The sequence below is a fragment of the Rhinoderma darwinii genome, chromosome 4 (assembly GCF_050947455.1).
Source record: "Rhinoderma darwinii isolate aRhiDar2 chromosome 4, aRhiDar2.hap1, whole genome shotgun sequence".
NCBI classification, from domain to species: Eukaryota; Metazoa; Chordata; class Amphibia; order Anura; family Rhinodermatidae; genus Rhinoderma; species Rhinoderma darwinii.
The window spans coordinates 272,207,647-272,235,625 of record NC_134690.1 but is presented as its reverse complement, the minus strand read 5'-3'; the positions used below and the strand labels follow the sequence as shown (position 1 = coordinate 272,235,625).

The window sequence follows — 27,979 nt, the reverse complement described above, 5'->3', positions numbered from 1 at the left end:
ATCTATCTATCTATCTATCTATCTATCTATCTATCTATCTATCTATCTATCTATCTACCGTATACTGAGTAAACTCCCCCTGTATCACAGTGTTTCCTCTTCTCAGCTCCACTTTTATATAGGAGTGCTGGATCCTCCGCAGAGCTCGGGCTGGCTTGTTATTTTTACACTAGTCACCAAGTAATGAGGTTACATGGCCTCTGACCTCAGTCACCTAGAAGACACTGAGGGATATTTCACAGTATAGTTAAGCTCAGGCACCTTGTGCTGATATCACGATATACAGGGTTGATATAATATTCCTACGGGTTGCTTCAAACTATTTTAAAACTCTTATCACAGAGAAAGTGACTACACTAATAAATAGATTTATAGAAAGTAACAATCCACTGGCTGCTTTAGCTACTTTCTCGTTAAATACAATTATCTGTTATATTTGTATATGATTTACATAAGAAAAATATTATCAGGTCATTATTACATACATAATAAATAATAAGTCTATTAATGCTGAAATGGCATGAGCCTTGCATGATAGTGATGAGTAGTGGGAGGAATATGTGGGCTGGCAGGAGAAGAAGACCATGTCCTAGTCCTCCTGCTCCTCCCTGGTATAATTTAGCCCGGCCTCTCCCCGCCCCTCATCCCATAAATAAATGACTACTGTCCACATGAAATTCCAATGCTCTCCTCCTAAGACAAACACTGGAACAGGCGTGTCCACTGCAGGCTGCTAATCAAACACATCCCCTCCTTATTATCCTGAATCCATTCACACCTGGACCATAGGAGGAAGAGGGGACAGCAATGTCTACTGGCTCTCTCAGTGATGTGGAGGACTTCCAGGAGGTGGAAATGTTGGGTTGTGATGCCATGAATCTGGATTCTAGCAAGGACTTTGGGATCTCAAATGACAGCAATGAGGAAAGTTCAGCTTGTGATAATGGTTCTCCTAAGAAAGGCAGAGGAACTACAGGGAAGAGAAGGAAAACATCACGCAAGAAAAGTCCTCTGACCGGGGTTAATCATGAGGGGAAGCAGGTCCAGAGGAATGCGGCTAATGCCAGGGAAAGGGCCAGGATGAGGGTGCTCAGCAAAGCTTTCTCCAGGCTTAAAACCACTTTACCCTGGGTGCCACCAGACACTAAACTTTCCAAGCTAGATACCCTGAGGCTGGCATCAAGTTACATAGCTCATCTGAGGCAGATCTTAGCCAATGACAAGTATGAGAACGGTTACATCCATCCTGTTAACCTGGTGAGTACAGATTTATCACCGAGAGTTTCTTCCATTTATACATCGTAGATATTACTTATCCGACCTATTTTCTATCTATCAATCTATCTATCTATCTATCTATCTATCTATCTATCTATCTATCTATCTATCTATCTATCTATCTATCTATCTATCTATCTATCTATCTATCTCTTTCATATCTATCTATCTATCTATCTATCTATCTATCTATCTATCTATCTATCTATCTATCTATCTATCTATCTATCTATCTCTTTCATATCTATCTATCTATCTATCTATCTATCTATCTATCTATCTATCTATCTATCTATCTATCTATCTATCTATCTATCTATCTATCTATCTATCTATCCTATTTCACATCTATCTATCTATCTATCTATCTATCTATCTATCTATCTATCTATCTATCTATCTATCTATCTATCTATCTATCTATCTATCATCTATCCTATTTCACATCTATCTATCTATCTATCTATCTATCTATCTATCTATCTATCTATCTATCTATCTATCTATCTATCTATCTATCTATCTATCTATCTATCCTATTTCTCATCTATCTATCTATCTATCTATCTATCTATCTATCTATCTATCTATCTATCTATCTATCTATCTATCTATCTATCTATCTATCTATCTATCTATCTATCTATCTATCTATCCTATTTCACATCTATCTATCTATCTATCTATCTATCTATCTATCTATCTATCTATCTATCTATCTATCTATCTATCTATCTATCTATCTATCTATCTATCTAATTATCTCTCTCTCTCGCTCTCTCTCTCTCTCTCTCTCTCTCTCTCTCTCTCATGGTCGATAGCTTTGAGGTGAGAGTTATTGAGGTTAATTCTGCTTGAGTTCTGATTGTAGTTGTCAAATAGATATTAAATATTAGAACAATGGAAATCGTTCTATAATTTTAGACTATAGCCCAGTCACACAGAGATGTGAGGTTACCACCTACTGCTAGAAGAAACTTCAGTCTACCCATATTTTAGCCTTATCTCTTTTCGCTGTAAATTATAGAGCTGTGGGATTTGTTTTATTTTTTTTGAAGGAAGGAATGTTTTTATCAGCGCTCTACGAAGCCAACTTTTTTTTCACATTTAAAAGGATGTTTATTAAACAGAAATCGGTGTAAATGCTGTTTACTGGAATGAAAACTGCCAGAGATAATGAAATAAGGGGCTAACATGAAAAATAACTCAAATCATGTATATAATAATAATAATAATAATAATAATAATAATAAAAAATAATCTAGAATAATATTCTTATTATTAGTAGTAGTATGATCTTTAGTTACTATTGCTATTATTAGTAATCATACATTATTCGTATTATTTGTAGTAGTAATGATGATTTTATTTATTATTATTATTTAGAATTATTATTAATTTATATTTATAGTAAAATTCCTAATATTATTAGCATCAATATTAATTAATATTAGTGATATTAATAATATTATTACTAATATTATTAATATAAATTATTTATAGTAACATGATCATTGTACTTATTATTAGTATTATTACTAATATATATACATGATTATAAAATGTATTATTATTAGAATTATTATTATTATTATTTTTTATTACTTTTAGTGGTAGTAGTAGTAGTAGTAGTAGTAGTAGTAGTAGTAGTAGTAGTAGTAGTAGTAGTAGTATTGTTGCTGTAGGTAGTTGGTGTATTTATTACTCTTATTACATATTTATTTTTCTAAGTCCTAGCCAAGTTCAAAAGTTTAAGAAAAATTTGAAACCACAAAATGATATACTGATAATTTACAAAGAAATATAAGATATCTTCTGCAGATAAAGACTTTGAACTTGGACATAGCATTTTTATAGAAATAACAAGAACATTTGTAATATTAACTAAGACTCTCAATGAACAGAAAGATAATTATGTGACATAGACTTATTTCTCTAATTCTCACCCCTGCCTACAGTTTATAGGGGCACATTATATTGCATATTTTTCAGGATAGTTCTTAAATGAAAACGGATGATGTACTAATCATGGACTGACTTTTGGCGTTCTCTCTTCCAGACTTGGCCCTTTATGGTGGCTGGAAAGCCTGAAAGTGACCTTAAGGAGGTGGTGGGTACAAGTCGCCTGTGTGGCACCACGGCATCATGACCCTACTGATGAGCCCTGTGGATAAATGGACACCACAGAAAGGGACATCTCATTTTAAGCAAACGAATTTAAGGAGACCAAATGTACAAAATCTTTTCTTACAAAAATACCCCTTTTATATTTAACTTGATGGCCTTGTACATTTCATATTTCCCTGAGCCTTGCTGGTTCAAGAGCTCTCAGAACATTGTGTGTAATTTTGTACAATATGTTTATATATGGGGAACCTTTAGAATGGGCTTTGTAAGTCATGCCTGAGGTTTACTTAAATTTCAGATATATAGATTTATATTACAAATTTATATATATATATATTGTTTTTTTCAAAAAGATTAGATATTTCTGCAAATAAATTCTTCTTTATATAAAGAATGCATTGTATTGATTTGAGTGATGATAGATAGATAGATAGATAGATAGATAGATAGATAGATAGATAGATAGATAGATAGATAGATAGATAGATAGATAGATAGATAGATAGATAGATAGATAGATAGATAGATAGATCGTTCGTTCGATAGAAGAAAGACACTTGAAGTAACTGATATACAAAGCAGACACCAGAAAAGAGTCTAAAGTCGGAAGAGATGTGCAGACATCGTTATTGGATATTTTTAGGGTAAGGGAGATCATAATAATGCTACAATTACTACTAGTAGTAATAATATAAATAATAAGCAAGGCAATTTTAGAAACTTTAAGACAAATAATAATAGCAATAATAAAACATAATACTACAACTAATAATAATACTGAGTAATTATTTACTATTTATAAAGCAACAGCATATTCTGTGGTGCTGCACAATAAAAAAAAAAGGAAATAGTATTAAAACTGCTGCTGCTTCTACTTCTGCTAATAATATGCATAGGCACATTACTAGTAATATTAACTAATCTTAGTCATAATTACTAATAGCAGTAATAATGCTGTTAAATACATATCCAAACTACTGCTATTACTATTTTATTCATACAACTGTACTATTAATTTTGCTTCTAACAATAAATATAATACAACTGCTATTAATAACTACTACTAGTACTAATAAAACTACTAATGGTAATTGTACATGTTTTCTATTAACTACTAGACCTATTACTAATAATGGTGATAAAATCTATTACTTCTACTACTGCTAATACTATTATTGGCAGAACGCTACAAATAAACTATGAACTACTACTCCAGCCAATAATATTAGTATTATTTTTACAAATAATAGTCTACTATTATTAATAACAACAATAATAATGATCATCCTTAGACAAAGATATATAGTTCATGCAACCTATAGGAAGCATTGTATGATATTGCTAGTGTATTATGCCATAGGATAATCTGGTTTATTTTCTGGTGAAGATTCTTGACGGCTATTTGCTCACTGCTCTGTCCCTGTCTCAGCTGTCATTCTATACTCGGCAGGATATGTATTGCATTCTTGTATATAGATCATAGATCATAGACGTTTTCTTACGTTCCTAGTGTGCTGCCCCCAGCCCCATGCATGCTGTATATGTGCTGACGGAGGTAGGATGAGGCCACCTACAGCTCTGCCCCTGGCTTATCTCACTATTTATTATTATAAGGGGGTCACTGGGCTCTGCATACTATCTACCTAATCCGTACAGATACAGATCTACTGTCACTGGCCCCATCTCTTTATAATTAGACAGCCCGGCAGTGACGAGGGGGTTAACTGGTGTAATATACGGTAATCATCCGCTGCACTTGATCCGGGTGGCACGGGTTTATGGGATGTAATCCGTTCACATAAACAGAGCAGAGCAGAGATGTAGTTATTATGACCGCACTGTTTACACCAGCGCCGCTTATTTATAATAGCACGCAGCGCTACATTACCGCTGCCTGCTCTAAACTGCATGTCCCAGGCTAGGTGGAACTACAAGTCTCAGAAGGTCCTGCCCCTACGCATTCTGGGACTTGTAGTGCGGCAGCAGCTGGTAAGATACAGACAGGCACAGCCGCCTCCGTTCATATTGCTTTCTCTTGTGCCTTCACGTTTCTGGTCCTCAATTATAGAGGTGACAAAAGGGGAGGGGCTACCTATAGCAACCAATTAAATGCTTGCTTTTATTACTGGAATGTGGTTGTTATGGGCAACACCTCACCATATTCCTGCACTGAGTTTTATAAATGTGTCGGTTCTCTTCTCTTACAGCTAGAAGTAGAACTGAGGAAAATTTTTGCAACTGTTTGCCAATTTATAGCAAAATTGGATACCACTTAGGCCTCAATATATCTAGTGCTTAGCTACACTGAAAAAAACAACGCAATATAATTGGCGCAAATCACATGCAACATATTTATGAAAAACGAGCAGCATTTATTAGCCTCGAAATGCATGAGAGATTGGAAAAAGACGCATTAAAAGAGCTTAGCATAACAATGCACAATGGTTGCGCCAAATTTATTATTTTTATTTTGCATAAAACGCAGCCATGCGCTGGCATAAGGAAAAAAAAGTGTGTCGATTATGTCTAGACTTGATGTATGGTTGGCATTCCTAATAAACATGGTGTGAATTGGGCTGTAATCCACCACATACTCTTCCTTTAGGGCATGACCACACGTGGCGGATTTCCTCCGCAACTGTCCGCATCAATGCCGCACAGAATCTGCGTTGCAGATTCTGCTGCGGATCTGCACAAAATGTGCAGAAAATTGATGCGGACTAGCTGCTGCGGACTGCGGGAAAAGTGCTTCCCTTCTCCCTATCAGTGCAGGATAGAGAGAAGGGACAGCACTTTCCCTAGTGAAAGTAAACTAATTTCATACTTACCGGCCGTTGTCTTGGTGACGCGTCCCTCTTTCGGCATCCAGCCCGACCTCCCTGGATGACGCGCCAGTCCATGTGACCGCTGCAGCCTGTGCTTGGCCTGTGATTGGCTGCAGCCGTCACTTAGACTGAAACGTCATCCTGGGAGGCCGGACTGGAGACAGAAGCAGGGAGTTCTCGGTAAGTTTGAACTTCTATTTTTTTGACAGGTTGCTCTATATTGTGATCGGTAGTCACTGTCCCGGGTGCAGAAACAGTTACTGCCGGTCGCTTAACTCTTTCAGCACCCTGGACAGTGACTATTTACAGACGTCTCCTAGCAACGCTCCCGTCATTACGGGAGCCCCATTGACTTCCTCAGTCTGGCTGTAGACCTAGAAATACATAGGTCCAGCCAGAATGAAGAAATGTCAAGTTAAAAAAGCAAGACGCATCCGCAGCACACATAACATGTGCATGACAGCTGCGGACTTCATTGCGGAATTTAGAATCTCCATTGAAGTCAATGGAGAAATTCCGCCATGAGTCCGCCACTGCTCCGCAACAGACAGAGCATGCTGCGGACACCAAATTCCGCTCCGCAGCCTATGCACCGCAGCGGAATTTTACGCATTGTCTAAACGAACACTGCTAAATTAAAGTGAAAGTCAATGGACAAACGGCTCCGCTGCGGATTAACGCTGCGGAGTGTCCGCAGCGGAATTTAAGTGAAATTCCGCCACGTGTGAACCCAGCCTTATAGTGCTGTTCTTATGACACTACTGATAAACATGCCGCAGTTAGCATTAGCCATTATTGACGGAAAAATGTACAATATGTTAATAAATAGGGTGTACTTCTTACAAACAAATAGTTACTCGCAGAATTGCACCAATTTTTTCCTCACATGTTCTCCGGTCATTCCAGCTTCCTATAAACATAGAGATTTTCAGACATGTCCCAATCCCATCAAAAACAAGAGTTGGAACTCACCTTCATGTAGAATTGTGCCTAGATGCAGATATGCAAGATTAGGAGATTAAATCCAGAATACAATATGAAAATAGTATTTAAACCCTGCTAAAGGCCTCATGCCCACGACCATAGCCATGTGCACGGCCGTGATTTTTGGGTCGGCCGAGGGCGGAGTGTCACCCGCGAGCCGCCTGTAAATCGCGGGCCGTGCACATGGCCGCGGCCATTATTTCCTATGAGCCCGTTCTTTCTGCGGTCCGGGCTCCTGGGCCATGCGCTGACTGTGGAAACCACGGTCGTGTGCATGGCCCCATAGGAATGAATGGGGCCGCAATTCTCCCGTGGATTTTCGGGGGAATTGCAGCTGCAAAAGCACGTTAGTGTGCATGGGGCCTAAGACCTCATGAACATGAACTTCGTTTTCATCCGTAATTACAGATCAGGTAATTACTGATGAAATTGCGGACCCATTCATTTCTATTTATATATTTACGGATGTGTTTCCGGGCCGTAGAAATGATCGGCAAAATATAGAACGTGTCCTATTCTTGTCCGCAATTGCAGAACAGACTCACCCATAGAAGTCTATGGGCGCTTCCGCAATTGCAGATGGCTACGAATGTGCATCCGTATTCGCGGGTCCGTATTTGCGGACAGCAAAATTCCTTACGGTCGTGTGCATGAGGCCTTATACTTTAACACAGTAAAAAAATAAAAAATAAATATTAGATGTAAAGAAGATGTCTAGTATGATTTTATCTACAATTGCAGGAACATTACTTTAACATCATTTATCCACTGTGCCACATACTGTAGGTGAATAATTTATTGGAAAATTGCAGAACCATTTTTTTCCCATAACAGACAATAAAGGCAAAAAAAAAAAACGGATCTTTTAGCTTTCAGTTTTGGGGTTATTTATATATATATATATATATATATATATATATATATATATATATATATATATATATATATATATATATATATATATATGGGGTTATTGCTATTCTTACACTTCTCTAAAAGGAATTAAATTTATGAATATGTCAATCAGACTTGACAAATAAAAGCCATTCAATATTTAGGTAAATTTATTAGACAACATTTTTAATGAACAATGACCATAACCATGTAATTGTGACATGCATTTCACAAACTGACAGGTACTTTACCATACTAGAAGAACAAAATGATTTGCGCCGTTACGAATAATCATTTCGTTTATGCGATCCCTGTGCTGATCAAGAAAATATCAGATTCTCTATAGTGATTGTTAAAAAAAATCGCTGAATGTAAATGAAATGTATCTGGAGCCCTAGGCATTTGTCTCAGTTGTGATAGCTGCTGTGTGTTAGGGTATGTTCACATGCTTAGCAAAAAAAAATTCTGAAAATACGGAGCTGTTTTGAAAGGAAAATAGCTCCTGATTTTCAGACGTTTTTTAAGCAACTCGCGTTTTTCGTGGCGTTTCTTGCGGCCGTTTTTGGAGCTGTTTTTCTATAGAGTCAATTAAAAACGCCACCAAAAACGGCTCAAGAAGTGACATGCACTTCTTTTTCGTGGGCGTTTTTTTACGCAGATTTTTTTCAAAACGACGTGTAAAAAAATGCCCCGTCGGAACAGAACGCCGTATTTTCCATTGAAATCATTGGCCAGATGTTTGGAGGCGTTCTATCTTTCCACGGATCGGAAAGTCGGGTCAGTTTTCACGGACCCGATTCACCAGGTAAAGTGAACGGGTCAGTGAAAACTATCGGGTGCCACTCGGATGCCATGAAAAACGGCCCGAGTGGCACTCGGTCATATGCAACGGCCATAACAGCATTGCTTCTACGGAATAATATCTCCATATACATGGAGTCTGTATGGCAGCACATAGAGGCTTGAGACTGAGACAGACTGTTAGGGCGGGTTCACACATAGCGGAATTTCACTTAAATTCCGCTGCGGACACTCCGCAGCGTTAATCCGCAGCGGAGCCGTTTCTCCATTGACTTTCACTTTAATTTAGCAGTGTTCGTTTACACGATGCGTACAATTCCGCTGCGGAGCATAGGCTGCGGAGCGGAATTTGGTGTCCGCAGCATGCTCTGTCTGTTGCGGAGCAGTGGCGGACTGGTTGCGGACTCATGGCGGAATTTCTCCATTGACTTCAATGGAGAGTCAAAATTCCGCAATGAAGTCCGCAGATCTTATGTGTGCTGCGGAGCGTATTGTTTTTACTACCATGACATTTCTTCATTCTGGCTGGACCTATGTATTTCTAGGTCTACAGCCAGACTGAGGAAGTCAATGGGGCTCCCGTAATGACGGGAGCGTTGCTAGGAGACGTCTGTAAATAGTCACTGTCCAGGGTGCTGAAAGAGTTACGCGATCGGCAGTAACTGTTTCTGCACCCGGGACAGTGACTACCGATCTCAATATACATGTATCTGTAAAAAAACATATAAGTTCATACTTACCGAGAACTCCCTGCGTCTGTCTCCAGTCCGGCCTCCCAGGATGACGTTTCAGTGTAAGTGACGGCTGCAGCCAATCACAGGCCAAGCACAGGCTGCAGCGGTCACATGGACTGGAGCGTCATCCAGGGAGGTCGGGCCGGATGCCGAAAGAGGGACGCGTCACCAAGACAATGGGCGGTAAGTATGAATTTCTTTGACTTTCACTAGGGAAAGTGCTGTCCCTTCTCTCTATCCTGCACTGAATAGGGAGAAGAGAAGCACTTTTCCTGCAGTCCGCAGCGGCCAGTCCGCATCAATTTTCTGCACATTTTGTGCAGATCCGCTGCAGAATCTGCAACGCAGATTCTGTGCGGCATTGATGCGGACAGTTGCGGAGGAATTCCGCCATGTGTGGTCATGCCCTAAGTGACAGCTACAGTACACTTGCATGGGACTTAGAGTATTCCCGAGGACTACAGCTGTAGCTCGATAGTTAACATTTTAAATATCTCACTACGGAAAGTCTGTGTGTAGCCCCAGCCTAAGGCACATAGCTGTATTATGGCTCTGTTTTACCGTATACCGAGGCATACTGAGGTTTTTGTCGGATTCCATATGTATGGAGCTTTTATTCCCTACATATGGCTACAAATAGAGCCTGTACATTAGTTGCAGCTCCGTGCCTTTTGTCTATGAGGCCTAAACAGGAGTCTTTTTCAGTAGTCAGTATAGTAATGACCGCCCTCCGAGTGTCACACTGCTATCACTGTTACAATAGTATGGTTTGCATGTAATCAAAAAATCATTGCTTGCAAACACTGGTTGTAAAATTGTTCTCAATCTTCATAATAATCAGAACGCAAGTTGGATCTTAGCAAAACGGAGGGCTATACCCACACCTAATAGAGCAAAAATGGCTATATATAATGTTGTTGTTTTACTTTTGTAAATTCCACTTTAAATATTTAACAGAGAAGTAGATATTGTTGATGTTACAGTACATACGCATTGTAGTTTGGCAATAACTCTCCTCTAGTCATCCAAGAACTGTTGTTTGTGTGCAAACAATGAGGAAAAACAATCCTGCAAAGTTTGGTAAGTGTCTATGGAGAAAAAAATACATTTATTATCAGTAGAATAGCTACAGAGGTTGCAAATATATATATATATATATATATATATATATATATATGTATATATATATATATATATATATATATATATATATATATATATATATATATATAACTAGGACTGGGCAATAGATCGGAAAAACAAAACAAAACCGAGATTCAGCGCAATTAACCGACGTCATCTTAATAATTTTTCCCCCCTTCCCCCCCCCCCTGTTTTCTACTGTCTCTGCGTCCTCAGGAAGCAGATACAGTTAAATCCAATGGTAGCTGTAAGGCAGGGAGCCGTATTGAGGCTATGTGGGGGCAGCTATGGGGGATATTATACTGTGTAAGGGCAGCTAAGGGGGCATTATACTGTGTGGAGGGCAGCTATAGGGACATTATACTATGTAGAGGCAGCTATGGGGCCTTTATACTGTGTGAGGGCAGCTAGAGGGGCATTACACTGTGTGGAGAGCAGTTAAAGGGGCATTATAATGTGCGTGGGCAGCTATGGGGCATTATAATGTGTGGGGAGAACTATGGGGGCAATATACTGTGTGAGTTGCAGTGTCAGGGGATATATTATATACAGTATTATACAGCAGGTTCAGGGGATAAATATTAATTTAATGGTGTAGCATGCAAATAGGGGGCGTAGTATGCAAAAAGATGTGTAGCCTAAATCATCATTCATTAATCGTAATCGAGGTTAAATGTTCAATTAATGGTGATCTTGATCTAGATCATAATCGCCCAGGTCTACATTGTGCATATATGTTTGGGGGAGGTCAGGTAGAAATTTTGCTTCTTGCTAACCCAGTGTTAATAATGCTATTATAGGTTGATGTACAGTCTTTTTTTGGGGGGAAATACAACACAGTTTAAGGCTATGTAAACCTTCGAAAGTGTTTTTTTTTTTAAATGAAAAGTTCAGTGTGCTTTGTGCAACTTTATTAGTTTTATTACAAATTATTTTTACTTTTTGTGATACAGCTGCTCTGTACAGACAGACTCAGGCCTTAGTTCAGGTCTTAACGCACGATACATCTGCTTTGTATACAGAATACAGAGCAGCTATGTGTCAAAAAGTTAAAATAATTTTTAATAAAAACTAAATATAAAGTTGGACAAAACACACTGATTGGCCTTTTTATATATATAAAAAAATGCTTTTAAAGGTTTACATAGCTTTTAATGTCAGCTATGTTCCCAGAAGGAAGTGCTAAATTCCATATTTCTACAATTCATGGGGATTTAACTCTTAATGCCCTTTTACATGGGCCAATGATCGGGCAAACGAGCTTTCATATAAACGCTCGTTCCCGAACATTGCGATGCGTAAACAGGGCAATAATAAGTCGATGAACGAGCAAAAGCTCTTTAATCCGCTGATTGTATCGTTTATGCAGCACAAAATATTACTGTTGTCGCAGCACATCTCCCTGTGCTGCCGTCAAGATGGAAAAGCATGGGGACGAGCGATCGTAGTAATGAGCGGTCATCCCCACACATAGCTCCTTGTGAAAGCAGCAAATGTGCGCCGTCTCGTTGATCGGTGCTCGTTTCTACGGCTAATATTGTCCAGTGCAGAAGGACCCTTAGGGCTTATTCAGACAAGTGTATGTGCTGTGCATGATAATCACGCACAGCACACAGACCCATTGATTTCAATGGGGCCGTTCACACATGCACAGCGAGAGTCCGCTGCGTGAACCTCGATGCATGTCCTATATTGGTGCGTTTTCATGCACCTATGCGCCCTTTGAAGTCAATGGGTGCGTGAAAACCACGCACAGCACACGGATGCACATCCGTGTGCTGTGCGTGATTTGCACATCAATTCCATTTTTTAGAAAAAAAATTATTTGCGAGTGCGTGAAAAACACATGCCTCTCACAAAGCACAGATGCATTAACGTAATGTACGGACTGGATTTACGCGTGTTTTTTTACTCTTGTAAATCCGTGCACTCGTGTGAATGTAGCCTAAATGTAGCTAAAGCTTTAAAAAGGATATATGTTATGTAAATGTTTCTGTACAGCAGTGCCTATGTAAATACATTATCTATAATGTAATGCCTTCTGTTATCAGTCAGTTTAGGCACCAAAAGGTTTCCTGGTGTGCTCTTCACTGGAGATACAGATAGTTGTCATAATAAAATAAATGCACCTAGATAAAAGATCTCAGATGCAGATTGTTCCGATGAGCTCCATATACTGAGCTCATGTATCAATCTTATCACATAGTGACATGTCAGAAGGTTTGATTGGTGGGCGTCTGAGCACTGAGACCCCCACCAATCGCTAAAACGAAGCAGCAGAAACTCTGCGGCTTCGTTTCTGTTCAGCTTTTTCCAGAAATCAATGTAGCGGTGTACGGACTCAGAAGGACTATGTGCCGTACACCGCTACATCGGCCTTCCGAAAAAAGCCAAACAGAAACGAAGCAGCTGAGCGCTCACACAAGAAAGCTTCGTTTTAGCGATTGGTGGGGGTCTCAGTGCTCGGACCCCACCAGTCAAAACTTCTGACATGTCACTATGACATGTCAGAAGTTTGTTGAACGTTTAGTTATCCTTTAACTGGTTGCCGACACAGGACGAGAATGCTCGTCCTGAGCGGCGAGTACTTCGCGCATTAGGACGAGCATTCTCGTCCTGTGTGACAGCTGTCTGTGCGCGCGATCGAGAGCGGGGCAATGGCTGTAATACACTGCCATGGCCCCGCTCTGACAGTGCAGAGGAGAGAAACATCTTCTCTCCGCTGTTAACGCCTTGAATGCCGTGATCAAAGCTGATCGCGGCGTTCAAGGAGAGGGGACTGCACTTTGATCGCGTCACAGAAAATAACTGCGACGCGATCAAAGCCCACAACTCGTATGGCCAGATAGCCGAGGGTCCATTGAAGGACCCCAGGGCTGTCTGAACATATTTCCGGTTGAGGTATGCCCTAACAACTGCCTGTGTACAATCAGTAACAGGCTAATGTACTGGCATATACAGGGTGGGCCATTTATATGGATACACCTAAATAAAATGGCAATGGTTGGTGATATTAACTTCCTGTTTGTGGCACATTAGTATATGGGAGGGGGGAAACTTTTCAAGCTGGGTGTTGACCATGGCGGCCATTTTGAAGTCGGCCATTTTGTATCCAACTTTAGTTTTTTCAATAGGAAGAGGGTTATGTGACACATCAAACTTATCGAGAATTTCACAAGACAAACAATGGTGTGCTTGGTTTTAATGTTACTTTATTCTTTCATGAGTTATTTACCAGTTTCTGACCACTTATAAAATGTGTTCAAAGTGCTGCCCATTGTGTTGGATTGTCAATGCAACCCTCTTCACACACTGATAGCAACACCGCAGAAGAAATGCTAGCACAGGCTTCAAGTATCCGTAGTTTCAGTTGCTGCACATCTCGTATCTTCACAGCATAGACAATTGCCTTCAGATGACCCCAAAGATAAAAGTCTAAGGGGGTCAGATAGGGAGACCTAGGGGGCCATTCAACTGGCCCACGACGACCAATCCACTTTCCAGGAAACTGTTCATCTAGGAATGCTCGGACCTGACACCCATAATGTGGTGGTGCACCATCTTGCTGGAAAAACTCACGGAACGTGCCAGCTTCAGTGCATAAAGAGGGAAACACATCATCATGTAGCAATTTCAGATATCCCGTGGCCTTGAGGTTTCCATTGATGAAGAATGGCCCCACTATCTTTGTACCCCATATACCACACCATACCATCAATTTTTGTGTTCCAACAGTCTTGGAGGGATCTATCCAATGTGGGTTAGTGTCAGACCAATAGCGGTGGTTTTGTTTGTTAACTTCACCATTCACATAAAAGTTTGCCTCATCATTGAACAAAATGTTCTGTGTAAACTGAGGGTCCTGTTCCAATTTTTGTTTTGCCCATTCTGCAAATTCAGTGTGCCGATCTGGGTCATCCTCGTTGAGATGCTGCAGCAGCTGGAGTTTGTAAGGGTGCCATTTGTGAGTAGCTAATATCCACCGAAGGGATGTTCAACTGATGCCACTCTCCAGTGACATGCGGCGAGTGCTACGCTGTGGGCTCTTGCTGAATGAAGATAGGACAGCCACTGATGTTTCTTCATTAGTGACAGTTTTCATGCGTCCACATTTGGGCAAATCCAACACTGAACCAGTTTCACCAAACTTTGTAAGCAGTTTGCAAACTGTAGCATGGGAGATGGGTGGTCTCGTAGGGTGTCTTGTATTGAAATCTGCTGCAATGACCCGAGTACTGCGTTCACCAGACATCAACACAATTTCTATCCGCAACTCACGTGTTAACCTCTGCGACATGTCAATGGCTGTAAACAAAGAGAAGCTTGTAAATAACTCATGAAAGAATAAAGTAACGTTAAAACCAAGCACACCATTGTTTTTCTTGTGAAATTCTCAATAAGTTTGATGTGTCACATGACCCTCTTCCCATTGAAAAAACGAAAGTTGGATACAAAATGGCCGACTTCAAAATGGCCGCCATGGTCAACACCCAGCTTGAAAAGTTTCCCCCCTCCCATATACTAATGTGCCACAAACAGGAATTTAATATCACCAACCATTCCCATTTTATTTAGGTGTATCCATATAAATGGCCCACCCTGTAGATCTATGCCAGTACATTACAGTTACAAAATCAAAATCAAAATGATAAATCCCTTTATGGGATTTAAAAAAAAAGTTAAATGAATGTAAAAAAAAAAATAATGATTAATAAATAAATAAAAAGTAAAAAAAATACACAGAAACACACATTTTTTTTATAATAAATAAACTTTTTAAAATATAAGTCCCAAAACATGAAATAATATAGACATATTTGGTATCGCCACGACCGTAACAACCTGTACAACAAATGTATAACATTATTTATGATGATCGGTGTATGGTGTAAAAAATAATTATTAAAACTGCAGTTTCTGCAATTTCGCCAAAATAAAAATTTATAGAAACTAAACGATAATGGATTTGTACCAAAAAATGGTACGTACATAAAGTACAACTCGTCCCGCAAAAAACAAAGTCTCATACAACTACGTCGTACAAAAAATAAAAGAGTTATGAGCGTCGGGATGCAAAGAGGGAAATGTAAAAAAAATTGTTCTGTCCTCAAGGCCAAAATTGGCTGTGTCCTTAAGGGGTTAAATACATTTCTGTTAGACACAGCTGCCACTAGGGGGAGCAGAAGGAATGCAGACTTTTACAGGCTAAATACCAGCTATGTGACTGTCTTCAGTTTGGTCCTTCTAATGTCAAATTTTTCCTGCATAAATCTTTGTATTTAACAATGTGACATTTTAAGCAGTTAAACAATCATATTTTAGGCCTTAATGACCAAGCAGATTTTTTTGTTTTTTTCCATCGTCGCATTCAAGGAGACATAACTGAATGAGGGCTTGTTTTTTGCAGGATAAGTTGTATTTTACAATGGCACCATTTTTGGGGTACATATAATTATAATATATGTTTTAATTAACTTTTATTAATCTTTTGTGTGGTGAATAGAAACAAAACAGCAATCCGTCATTGTTCTATGCGTTTTAAATTTACGCTGTTCACCATGCGGCATAAACAACATGTTACCTTTATTCTATGGGTCAGTACGATTGCGGCGATACAATACATGTATAGGTTTTAAAGTTTTACTACGTTTGCACAATAAAAAACACTTTTGAACGAAAATAATTTGTTTTTGTGTCATCACATACCAAGACCCATATCTTTTGGATTTTTCAGTTGATGTAGCAGTATATGGGCTTGTTTTTTGTGGGACGAGATGTAGTTTTCATTGGTACCATTTTGGGGTACATGGGTCTTATTGATTAACTTTTATTATTATTTTTGTTTTTTTTATGGCGTTCATCTTGCGGTTTAAAATACATGTTAACTTTATTTTTTGGGTCATTACGCTCGCGGCAATACATATATGTGTTTTTTGTTTTTTTTTACACCTTACTATGAAATCTTTTGATCACTGATATAAAGCTTTGGCATACTTAGTATACTAAAGCATTACTGCCTGTCAGTGTAAAACTGACAGGCAGCCTATTAGGCCATTTTTTGGGAACGGCCTAATAGGCTTATAGCCAGGGCAGGCTTGGGGGCTTTTGTTTTGTTTGCCATAGCAACCCATCGGCTGCCCATGATCACATTTCCAGGCTGTGGATTGGTGACAGAGGGTGCTTTATCCCACTGTAAACCACTTAGATGCCGCAGTCGCCATTGACTGCGGCATCTAAGGGGTAAAACAGTTGCGATCAAAGTAAACTTTAATCGCGACCAATAGAGCAATAGCCTGGCCCGTTACTGGACACCTGTGGAGGACAAAGACTAGGCCACTGTGAAAAGGCAGCAGGCTAGACTGAGACCCGTTAGTGACCGTTGTGAAAAGGCATATTGATGGATACTAACAAGTTATATGCTCTTATTATAGCAGTTAATCAGTAGTGACCAATACAAATTAAGAACCAGTTTAGACTAATGGACATAATTCCATTGGTCAGAATAAAATTGCTTAAGTTACAAAAAAATATTTACTGTAAAGCTTCTATATATGTTTCTCATTATGGGATTTATTTTCCGTTGCTTATATAGTGACAACATATTCCACAGCGCTGTACAGATTTTCATCACTCATATGTACATAAGGCCTAAGGTCTGCAAGGGTAATCAGCCTGTGAATGTAGACAAGAAAGTTCCCATTCACAAACAGCAAACAGAGATCTTAAAATTGTCAAGGGACTAAAAAGCAGATATGTTAGAAAATATAAAAAAATAAATAATAACTTCTCATTATACAATAACATACCTCCCAACTTTGCAGTTTCATAAAGAGGGACAACTGAAGTGGAACAGGTAGAAAATTTTTCCCCTGTTAAGCCACAGCTTGAACCCCACCTAATCCCCGTTCGTACACACCCAGTTCGGCCCACACAGTACAATGCTCCCATATAGCCCCCTACACAGTATAATGCCTCTATAGTTGACCCCCGCATTGTATAATAGCCAATAGTGGCTTCCACACAGTATAATGCCTCCATTGCTGCCCCCACACAGTATAATACCCCCATAGTGCGTCCCACACAGTATAATGCCCCCAAAGTATCTCCCATACAGTATAATGCCCCATAGCTGCCCCCGCACAATATTATGCCCACATAGTTGCACCCATACAGTATAATGCCCACACAGATGCCCCCATACATAATAATACCCTATAGATGCAGTGAATCTCTGGCCTCAGCGGTCACGTGCCGTTCATGGCAACATCACCGCTGAGGCCAGCGATTAGCTTCAGCGGCACTTGACCAATTCAGGATCTGAAACATCCTATATTGCAAATTGAAGGGATTTTCCCACTAACACATGTATCCCTAATCCACAGGATAAGGGGTTAAATGTGTGATCGCTGGGGGTCCAACCACTGGGGTCCCTAGCGATGAGGAGAATGGGGGAGCGAAAGTCCCCCAAAGTGCTCTATAAGAATGGAGCGCTGGCGCTCATGCTCGGCCAGCGCTCCATTCATTTCTATAGGACTTCCTGGACCGATTTCTCCGACAGATTCATAAAAATGAATGGAGCAATGGTCGAGCATGCGCATCAGTGCTCCATTCTTATGGAGCACTTCGGGGGACTTTCGGTTCCCCGTTCTCCTCATCGCTGAGGGTCCTTGTGGATTAGGGATACATGTTTGTGAGAAAACCCCTTATACCCCATATGGGTCATGATCCACTTGGGCTTTTTTATATTTAAGAAGCCAGTACCTAGAGACACTAGCGTTTCTAAAATCATAAAATAAATGTCATTCATGTTATGATTTTAGAACCTCTAGTGTCTCCAGGCACTTTGTTTTTTTTTTTACTCCAGTCGCCACAATTTTCTCCACTCACAGCAGTCTGTCTGGTTTTTACTGACCGCTTGCTCGGTGCCGTGCGGCTTATAAATGTTGAGCGCGCGTCCTGCTCCCACACTCCCGGAATACATAACGCTGTTGCGCTGAACTTCCAAGTGAGGTACTCATGCTGGGCGCAGGCAGCTCACGATTCACGGTCTTCTGACTGCAGTCTCGCCAGATCATGGATGGTTGGGAGCTATGCAATAATTAAGCTTTATAAAACAAAAAAAACCTCTTTAAAAATCCTGCAGTTAAAGATGCTCATATGTCTAGGGCTATGTACAAGTGGGGTGTATTTCTCGTTTCAATGGTTTTTATTGAGTTTTTTAAAAAGACTACAAGTATAACAAATAACATCGATCACAGCCATAGACAATGGACTGTATTCTAAAATAGGTTGACAGATTAAAGAATGGAATAAAATAAAAGTGAAAACATAAATCCAGCAGAATATGTAAATTGTACAAATGCAATTACAAGCAGTCTTTGCAAATTAGTATAGGAATAAAAACTGATCACGAACTAGTAGTAGATTATCTATTATGATAGAAAGGGCTGTCAGCCCAGGCTGCCCATACACCAGTGAATATGGGATATGTGCAATGCCCGCGATCGCTGACCACCGGCATTCCCCGCTTACCGGCTGCCGCAACCGCAGGACTCTGGAACCCGCCGGCGTCTCCTTGCACAGGGACGCCGGCGCGTACTGCTCTCTTCTCTGACCTATGCCACTAGGGTGTGCGCGCGCTCTTGTCCCCAGTCCTAAAAGGCCAGCGCGCACACCAGGAAAATTGTTCCAAAACAATCCCAGCACACCCGGGACTTTAAAAGAAACTCTGCCCACTTCCTCAGTGCCTGAGCAATGTTGTGTCTAACCTTGTCTTAGTCTGCAAAGGTTGCATAGCTTGTTCCTGTATCCCGTGTCCGTGACGACTTCAGTATCCGTGTCCGGTGTTCATGTCAAGTCCATTGTCCATGACTACTTCAGTATCTGATTCCGTTGCCCGGGTCAAGTCCAGTGTCCGTCAAGTCCCATAATCCAGCAAAAGCCAGCTCTCGATAATCCAGCACAATCCAGCTTCTGATTATCCAGCACAAACCAGCTTCCGATAATCCAGCACAAGACAATTTCCGTTTAATCCGGCACAAGCTAGCTTCCGATAGACAAGCACAAGACAGCTTCCGATAAACCAGCACAAACCAGCTATACAGGTACTCTCATCCCAGTGACTGTCACTGACATTTGTTTGGCCAGCTGCTACTCCGTTACGGCGGAGTGACCCAGTGGGTCCACCTTCCCGAGAGTCGTGACAATATGTAAAGTTGCTATATGTAATTATCTTCTCATACATGTAGGATGAATTAATTAGAGATAGCAATTCCTCTAGGGAAGCGGCAGTAGCATTTTTCCAATGTCTTGTCAAGACTAATTTATCCATCACTAAAATTTTACAGGCCAACTTTCTATGTTGGGCAGGAACAATATCCATAGTCAAAAAAAGTAAAGCCAAGTAGGAAGACATGGAATTTTTGAATCTAAATAAAGATTCTAGCAAATTAAACACTTGTTTCCAATAGTCATGTATACACCGCGTTCCAAATTATTATGCAAATGTTATTTTTCCCTGATTTTCCTAAATAGTCGATGCAAATGACAGTCAGTATAATCTTCAAGCCATCAACCGTTGGAGTATAATGCAAATTTTATTGAACAAATCTCCGAATGATAACAGATTTTTTTTTAGAGATGAAAACATTTTAAAGGTTGTAAAGAGAACTAAAATGGTAATTTGTTGAATTTGCAGCATCAGGAGGTCATATTTACAGAAATCAAAAGCTCTTTCAATAAAAAAAAACCTAACAGGCCAAGTTACATGTTAACATAGGACCCCTTCTTTGATATCACCTTCACAATACTTGCATCCATTGAATTTGTGAGTATTTGGACAGTTTCTGCTTGAATATCTTTGCAGGATGTCAGAATAGCCTCCCAGAGCTTCTGTTTTGATGTGAACTGCCTCCCACCCTCATAGATATTTTGCTTGAGGATGCTCCAAAGGTTCTCAATAGGGTTGAGGTCAGGGGAACATGGGGGCCACACCATGAGTTTCTCTCCTTTTATGCCCATAGCAGCCAATGACACAGAGGTATTCTTTGCAGTATGAGATGGGGAATTGTCATGCATGAAGATAATTTTGCTACGGAAGGCACGGTTCTTTTTTTTGTACCACGGAAGAAAGTGGTCAGTCATAAACTCTACATACTTTGCAGAGATCATTTTTACACCGTCAGGGACCTTAAAGGGGCCTACCAGCTCTCTCCCCATGATTCCTGCCCAAAACATGACTCCGCCACCTCCTTGCTGACGTCGCAGCCTTATTGGGACATGGTGGCCATTCACCAACCATCCACTACTCCATCCATCTGGACCATCCAGGGTTCAACGGCACTCATCAGTAAAAAACACGGTTTGAAAATTAGTCTTCATGTATTTCTGAGCCCACTGCAACCGTTTCTGCTTGTGAGCATTGGTTAGGGGTGGCCGAATAATAGCTTTATGCACACTTGCAAACCTCTGGAGGATCCTACACCTTGAGGTTCGCGGGACTCCAGAGGCACCAGCGGCTTCAAATACCTGTTTGCTGCTTTGCAATGGCATTTTAGCAGCTGCTCTCCTAATCCTATTAATTTGTCTGGCAGAAACCTTCCTCATTATGCCTTTATCTGAACGAACCCATCTGTGCTCTGAATCAGCCACAAATCTTTTCACAGTACGATGATCACGCTTAAGTTTTCTTAAAATATCCAATGTTTTCATACCTTGTCCAAGGTATTGCACTATTTCACGCTTTTCGGCAGCAGAGAGATCCTTTTTCTTTCCCATATTGCTTGAAACCTGTGGCCTGCTTAATAATGTGGAACGTCCTTCTTAAGTAGTTTTCCTTTGATTGGGCACACCTGGCAAACTAATTATCACAGGTGTCTGAAATTGATTACAATGATCCAAAGAGCCCTAAGACACAATACCATCCATGAGTTTAATTGAAAAACTAATAATTAAATGTTTATGACACTTAGGGTATGTTCACACGAGGGCGTCCGTAACGGCTGAAATTACGGGGATGTTTCAGCCTGAAAACATCCCCGTAATTTCAGCCGTAACGGCATGTGCAGGCGCTTGAACGCCGCGTCCATTACGGACGTATTTGAAAACAGCTCCGTACTTTCAGCCGTATTTTGTTAACCATATGAACATACCCTTAGGCTGGGTTCACACACCCTATTTACGGACGTAATTCGGGCGTTTTAACCTCGAATTACGTCTGAAAATACGGCTCCAATGCGCCGGCAAACATCTGAATGGGCTTTACGATGTTCTGTGCCGTAAAAAAGACGCCCAAGTCAAAAAAGTGCCTGTCACTTCTTGGGATGTAATTGGAGCCGTTTCCCATTGACTCCATAGAAAAACAGCTCCAATTACGACCGTAATGGACGCTGCGAAAAACGCCTGCAACATGCCATTACGTCTGAAATTCAGAAGCTGTTTTCTCCTGAAAACAGCTCCGTAATTTCAGGCGTATCGGATGTGTACGTGTGAACATACCCTAAGTCTTACCAAAGCAAGTGTTATAAAAATATGTAAGGCCTTTTGTCTCTTTATCAAACCAGCCAAAAAGTTTAAGGTTGGAGGTTGATTTCAGGTTGTTATGGCGTGTAATGAAGTGTCTTATTTGTAAAAATTTCAAGAACTTGCTTTGTGGTAAGGAGTACTCCGACATTGGACATTCAAATTGGCTCAGTTGGTCTTGTTCATAAACATGGTTTACAATACCTCTGTTTCTCCAGGTAGACAAGTTTAGATTAGAAATTACCAGTTCAAAGAAATCTATGGGAACATGTGATCTGGGTAGAGGCAGTTGACCTAGTGATTCCTTCTGGAGATATCACCAGCATGATAATGCAGCAGTTGTAAAGGGCGATATGTGGGAAGGAGGTGGGATGCTCCAAAATGCTAAAAATAGAACTGCTTTCAGTGGGGTGTACTTCTCATGAATTTTTGGTGTGGACTCCATTAATAACAATGCTTCCTGGACATGAACTCTGGACTCCTCAGTCTTGTGTTACAGCCTTGACCTCTCTACTGCAGAGAGCCTTGCTTGTGCTAGCTTTATCCCAGCCATGTGTTTACTGTTCTGCGTCATGTGGAGACTATCCTGGGCACCGCAACCTAGAAATCCCTCTGCAGCAAAATCCACACCCCCTTGTGAGGGTTAATGGTAAAGAACAGGGGATTATTATGATTCCATACCCCAGGTTAGCCTGCAACATCCCAATTGCGGCAATTCATTATACTAGCTTGCAGCACTACAACTCCTTAACCCCTCTGCGCACCACCACGTGCTATTACGTCCTGGTGCGTGGGGTGATGTATGGAGCGGGCTCACGTGCTGAGCGCGCTCCATACACTGCGGGTGTCAGCTGTGTTTCGATCGTGACTGCAGCCTCTGAGGCGTTCAAAAGAGGGGGCGGCCCCCTCTGACAGCTCATCGGCGCTCCCACAACGTGGTCGTGGGGTGCTGATAGTTGTCATGGCAGCCCAGGAGCCTAATAAAGGCTTCCAGGACTGCCTTTACTCTGCCTCTGTTAAGCCTGTAAAAAACAGAAGCCTGTAAAAATGACATACACACTGCAATACATAGAATTGCAGTGTATTGTACCAGCGATCTAACGATTGCTGGTTCGTGTCTCCTAGGGGGACTAATAAAATGTGTTAAATAAAGTAATTAGTAGTAAAAAAAAACATTAAAAGTAAAAAAAAATAAACAAAATTGATGGTGCTGCGTCCGGAAAAGTCCGAACTATTACAATATACTATTGCTTAACTGGTACGGTGAACCCTGTAAAATGGCAACGTCGCTGTTTTTTTGTCAACTTAGCGGTGCAAAATTTTTTTAATAAAAAGTGATTCAAAAGTTGTATGTACCAAAAAATTGTACCAATAAAAACTACAGCTCGTCACGCAAAAAATAAGCTCTCACACCGCTTAATCCACAGTAAAATAAAAAAGTTATGGCTCTCAGAATGTGGTGAAACAAAACAATTTTTTTTTTAACAAATAGTTATTTTTAAAAAAAATCGTAGTAAAATCTAAAAAACAAACTGTATAAATTTGGTATAATCATAATCGTATTGAGCCTCAGAATAAAGTTACGTTGTCATTTTTACCGCACGATAAAAGCCATAAAAATGAAACCCAAAACATGGATGGAATGGAGGAACTGCAGTTTTGTCCAATTTCAGCCTGCAAATTTTTTTTCCCTTTCCCAGTATCTTACTTTAAAGAAACTCTGTCACCAGTTTCTAACTGTCTTATCTTCTAACTAATCTAATAGTTGCTTTAATGAAGATAAGTAATGTTTGTTTTTTTTAAAAACAAAACGTTTATTTTTTACAAAGTTATGAGCATTTTAAGTGTTATGCAAATTTGTTCTTAATGCCCAAGTGGGCGTTTTTTTACTCTTGACCAAGTGGGTGTAGTAAAGAGAAGTGTATGGTATAAAGTATAACTCTTTGAGGTGCAACTCCTTGAAAGGGCTTTCCAAATTATTTAAAAAAATTGGCTAATGTAGGAGGGATGCAAAAAAAAAAAAAGATCGCTGCAGCCCTGCTGCCTCTCTGATGGGGCGGCGGCCCCACTGAAACCAGCCGCTGCCACCCCCTCCTGCACTATAATTGTACCTGCGTCTATAGGACTCAGATACAATTACATGCTTAAGCGCTGAATGGCGGGTCACTTTCCGTGCCCCGCTATTCAGCGCCTTTCACTGACGTAACCGGCCACTTGCGTCGTTGAATGACAGAGCAAGGTGCCTTTTGATGATGGAAGTGGCGATTAAGTCATCGTGCCGCTTGCATCATTGAATGACAGGGCAAGGCAGCATGCCAATCAGCGCCTTTCAACGACACAATATTGAAAGGCGCTGATTGGCCAGGCAGAATGATTTGCCGTGCCATGAATCGGAGACGTCACCGGTGAGTCACTTAATGTAAATGTTTATAATGCCCCTAATCAGTAAAGTAGGGACTGTATGATCTGCAGCGAGATGATAGGTGGTATGATTTGTATGATTTTTTTTATTTTTGTGGTGAGGTTGCTAGTGATGTAGAATGGGCTGGAGGAGGGGAAGGGGGTGCCATTTCAGTTTTCGTCTCAGGCAGCAAAAAAGCTAGAATCAGCCCTGGCTGCAGCTATGTCAATAAATAATGGCGGGGAGGAACGGAGTGGCGGCACTGGAACGAAGGGATCTGTGAGGTGAGTAATGGCTCTTTTTTTTTTTTCATCCCTTCTACATTGGCCAGTTTTTTAAATAACTCGGAAAACCCCCATAAGTGCTACAAGCTCTGCATTACTACTGACTATTATTGTGTTCTGTGTTGTTGCCTCACCTATTGGATTCCAGATCCGATAACTAACCATAATTACATCCTTATTCACACAGTGTGGAAAGAAAAAAAAAACCAGTATAGATTTGAGAGTATGTCCTATCTGTCACTGATTTATTACAGATTTAGTCACAGATTTTACCCCAAAAAATACATAGGGGGAATTCATTAAGAATGGTGTTTCAATATATGATTGGTAGGGGTTCCGACAACCGAACCCTGCACCAATCAGCTGCTCCAGCTGCCTCCACGCGCCGGATGTTTTTCAGGGTATGCAGAATTCAGAGCCGAAGCAGATGGTCTGTATACAGCACAGCAGCCGTTCTGCAGAACAGCAACTTTACTCCTATTCACTTGAATAGGAGCAGAGCTACAGTACTGCAGCTTGACTGCTATTCTGTGACCGGAGCCGCCTGTGTAAAGGATCTGCCAGACACAGCTTCTGTGTCGACGCCCGTGGGTAATCAGTCTGCACCTGCTCCTAAGTCTGAGAGAGTGACACGATCTTCTACCAGTCAGGCTGGGAGGCTGAGGAGTCGGAGAGCCTATCACAGCCTGGCCAGACGGAGCTAGCTCCCGCCCTCTATCTATTTATACCTGCATTTCCTGCTCCTCCTTTGCCTGTGATTCTTTTCTGTTTCCTGCCTCTGCTGCTCCTGCTATGATCATTGACCTTGCTTCATTTTTGACCCTGGTTTACTGACTACGCTCCTGCTCTGCGATTTGTACCTCGTGCACTCCTGGTTTGACTCGGCTCGTTCACTACTCTTGTTGCTCACTGTGTTGCCGTGGGCAACTGCCCCATTTCCCTTAGCTTCTGTGTATCCTTGTCTGTTTGTCTGTCGTGCACTTATTGAGCGTAGGGACCGTCGTCCAGTTGTACGCCGTCGCCTAGGACGGGCCGTTGCAAGTAGGCAGGGGCTGAGTGGCGGGTAGATTAGGGCTCACCTGTCTGTCTCCCTACCCCGTCATTACAGCCTGCTTCTGGCATGGACATCCGGGGCCCGGAGGCAGCTTGGAGAAGCTGATCAGTGCTGACCCCTCCTTCTCTTGGTTAACCCTGCCTACTTTTCTTGCCATTGTTCAAAAGTGTCAAGAAGAGAGAAAAGACACAGATATGGTGTGTCCCAAAATGTTCACCTTTTTAACCACACAAAACTCTCCCCTATGGCATTCACTTCAGAACATGCAAGCTATACCATTCATGCAGTAAGCTTTGTTTCCTAATAAATCATTATAATCAGTGTGGATTTTGCATGTTTTGCTGACAATGTCTTTGTTTATAATGTTTATATAACCCGTTACATAAGATATGAGTGGCATAATTCATCAAGATTCAGCCCACATATGGGTCATGCTGACTCAAGTCTTATGAATATTGTTAGGCCTAGATAATGTGAATCATTACCTGTGCCATTTAGTTTCTGATCGGCCTTCCACAAAAAGCCGAGCAATTAGTGTATGCACTCATAGACTTTCTATTGAGCGCACAACGCTGACTCTGGTAACAGAATAGACTGACAGCATGCAATTAAATTAATAGTTGCAGAGAACATAGTAATATTAACACATTTGCTACAGAAACATCTCTGTTTTTATTTACTTGGCCATAACTTTTGTGCTTTGTCCTGTATCATTATATATATATATATATATATATATATATATATATATAGAGAAAAAGAAACTTTGCAGCACTCCAATATGGAAAAAGTGGTGGTTTATTCACTCCAGATACAACAGCAACGTTTCAATCCTACAATAGGATCTCTATCAAGCCTTTCATATTGGAGTGCTGCAAAGTTTATTTCTCTATACATTACATTACGTCCGAGGATCGGGACGTTTTGCTGGGCACCTGATCAACAATTTCTGTGTGAGTGCTGCTGCTTTCTTTTTTGCTATATATATATATGCAGTAATCTAGCAATTAAAGCCACTGACAGGTGAGGGGAATAACTTTGGTTATCTTGTTACCATGGAACCTGTCATGGGGTGGGATATATTAGGCAGCAAGTGAACAGTCTGTGCTTGAAGTTGATTTATGGGAAGCCGGAAAAATGAGCAAGTGACTTTAACAAGAGCCAAATTGTGATGGATAGACGACTGGGTCAGAGCATGTCCGAAACTGCGAATATCTACCAAAAGTGGTACAATGAAGGACAACCAGTGAATCATAGGTACCCAGGGCTTATTGATGGGCATGGTGAGCTATGCCCATCTGACCAGACAAGGCTAGCTTGTCTCGTCCGATCCCACAGAAGAGTTACTGTAGCACAAATTGTTAAACGGTTAGTGCTTACTATGATAGAAAGGTGTTAAAACACATAGTTCTTATACAGCTTGCTGCATAACTGCACACTGGTCAGAGTTCGCATGCTAACCCCTGTCTACTGCTAAAAGCGCCTACAATGGGAACGTGAACAATAGAACTGGACCATGGAACAAATACACCCCTTCATGTTAACGGTATTCTCTAATGGCAGTGGCCTCTTTCAGCAGGATAACGCAACCTGCGTCACTGCAAAAATTGTTCAGGAGTGGTTGGAGCAACATGACAAATAATTCAAGGTGTTGACTTGGTCTCCACAGAAATTTAGCACTTTGATCTGCTTACTGATACTCCATTTGGTAGGTAATAGCCCAGAGTAAACCTGAGTAGAACAAAAACATGGAAGTAGCTACATCGACTTACCTGCAAACGCCGATGCTGCTGCAGAATCAAATGTAGCCTCTGGTGCCGATGTGTCCTCGCTCGTCCGACACGATGCAGGACCTGGGGCAGGAAGTGAGTGACGTCACAGCGTGATCTCTCGAGAACACGCTGTGTGTCTGTGCACTGCCAGAAGCTGGGCGT

General features: G+C 40.8%; 1 protein-coding gene across 1 annotated transcript; it reads left to right on the top strand.

The window, feature by feature from the left end:
- Positions 1-703: 703 nt before the first annotated feature.
- TCF21 (transcription factor 21) lies at positions 704-3,767 on the top strand. Its single transcript, XM_075864306.1, has 2 exons — positions 704-1,257; positions 3,338-3,767. Exons 1-2 carry the CDS (start codon positions 808-810, stop codon positions 3,425-3,427), a joined length of 540 nt encoding a protein of 179 aa, XP_075720421.1. The 5' UTR covers positions 704-807; the 3' UTR covers positions 3,428-3,767.
- The last annotated feature ends 24,212 nt before the right edge of the window (positions 3,768-27,979 follow it).

Bases quoted from the DNA above. Each gene is read 5' to 3' on its own strand.
- TCF21 (XM_075864306.1), top strand. From the start codon at position 808: ATGTCTACTGGCTCTCTCAGTGATGTGGAGGACTTCCAGGAGGTGGAA. The intron at 1,258-3,337 runs GTGAGTACAGAT...TCTCTCTTCCAG, and splicing joins ACATCCATCCTGTTAACCTG to ACTTGGCCCTTTATGGTGGC.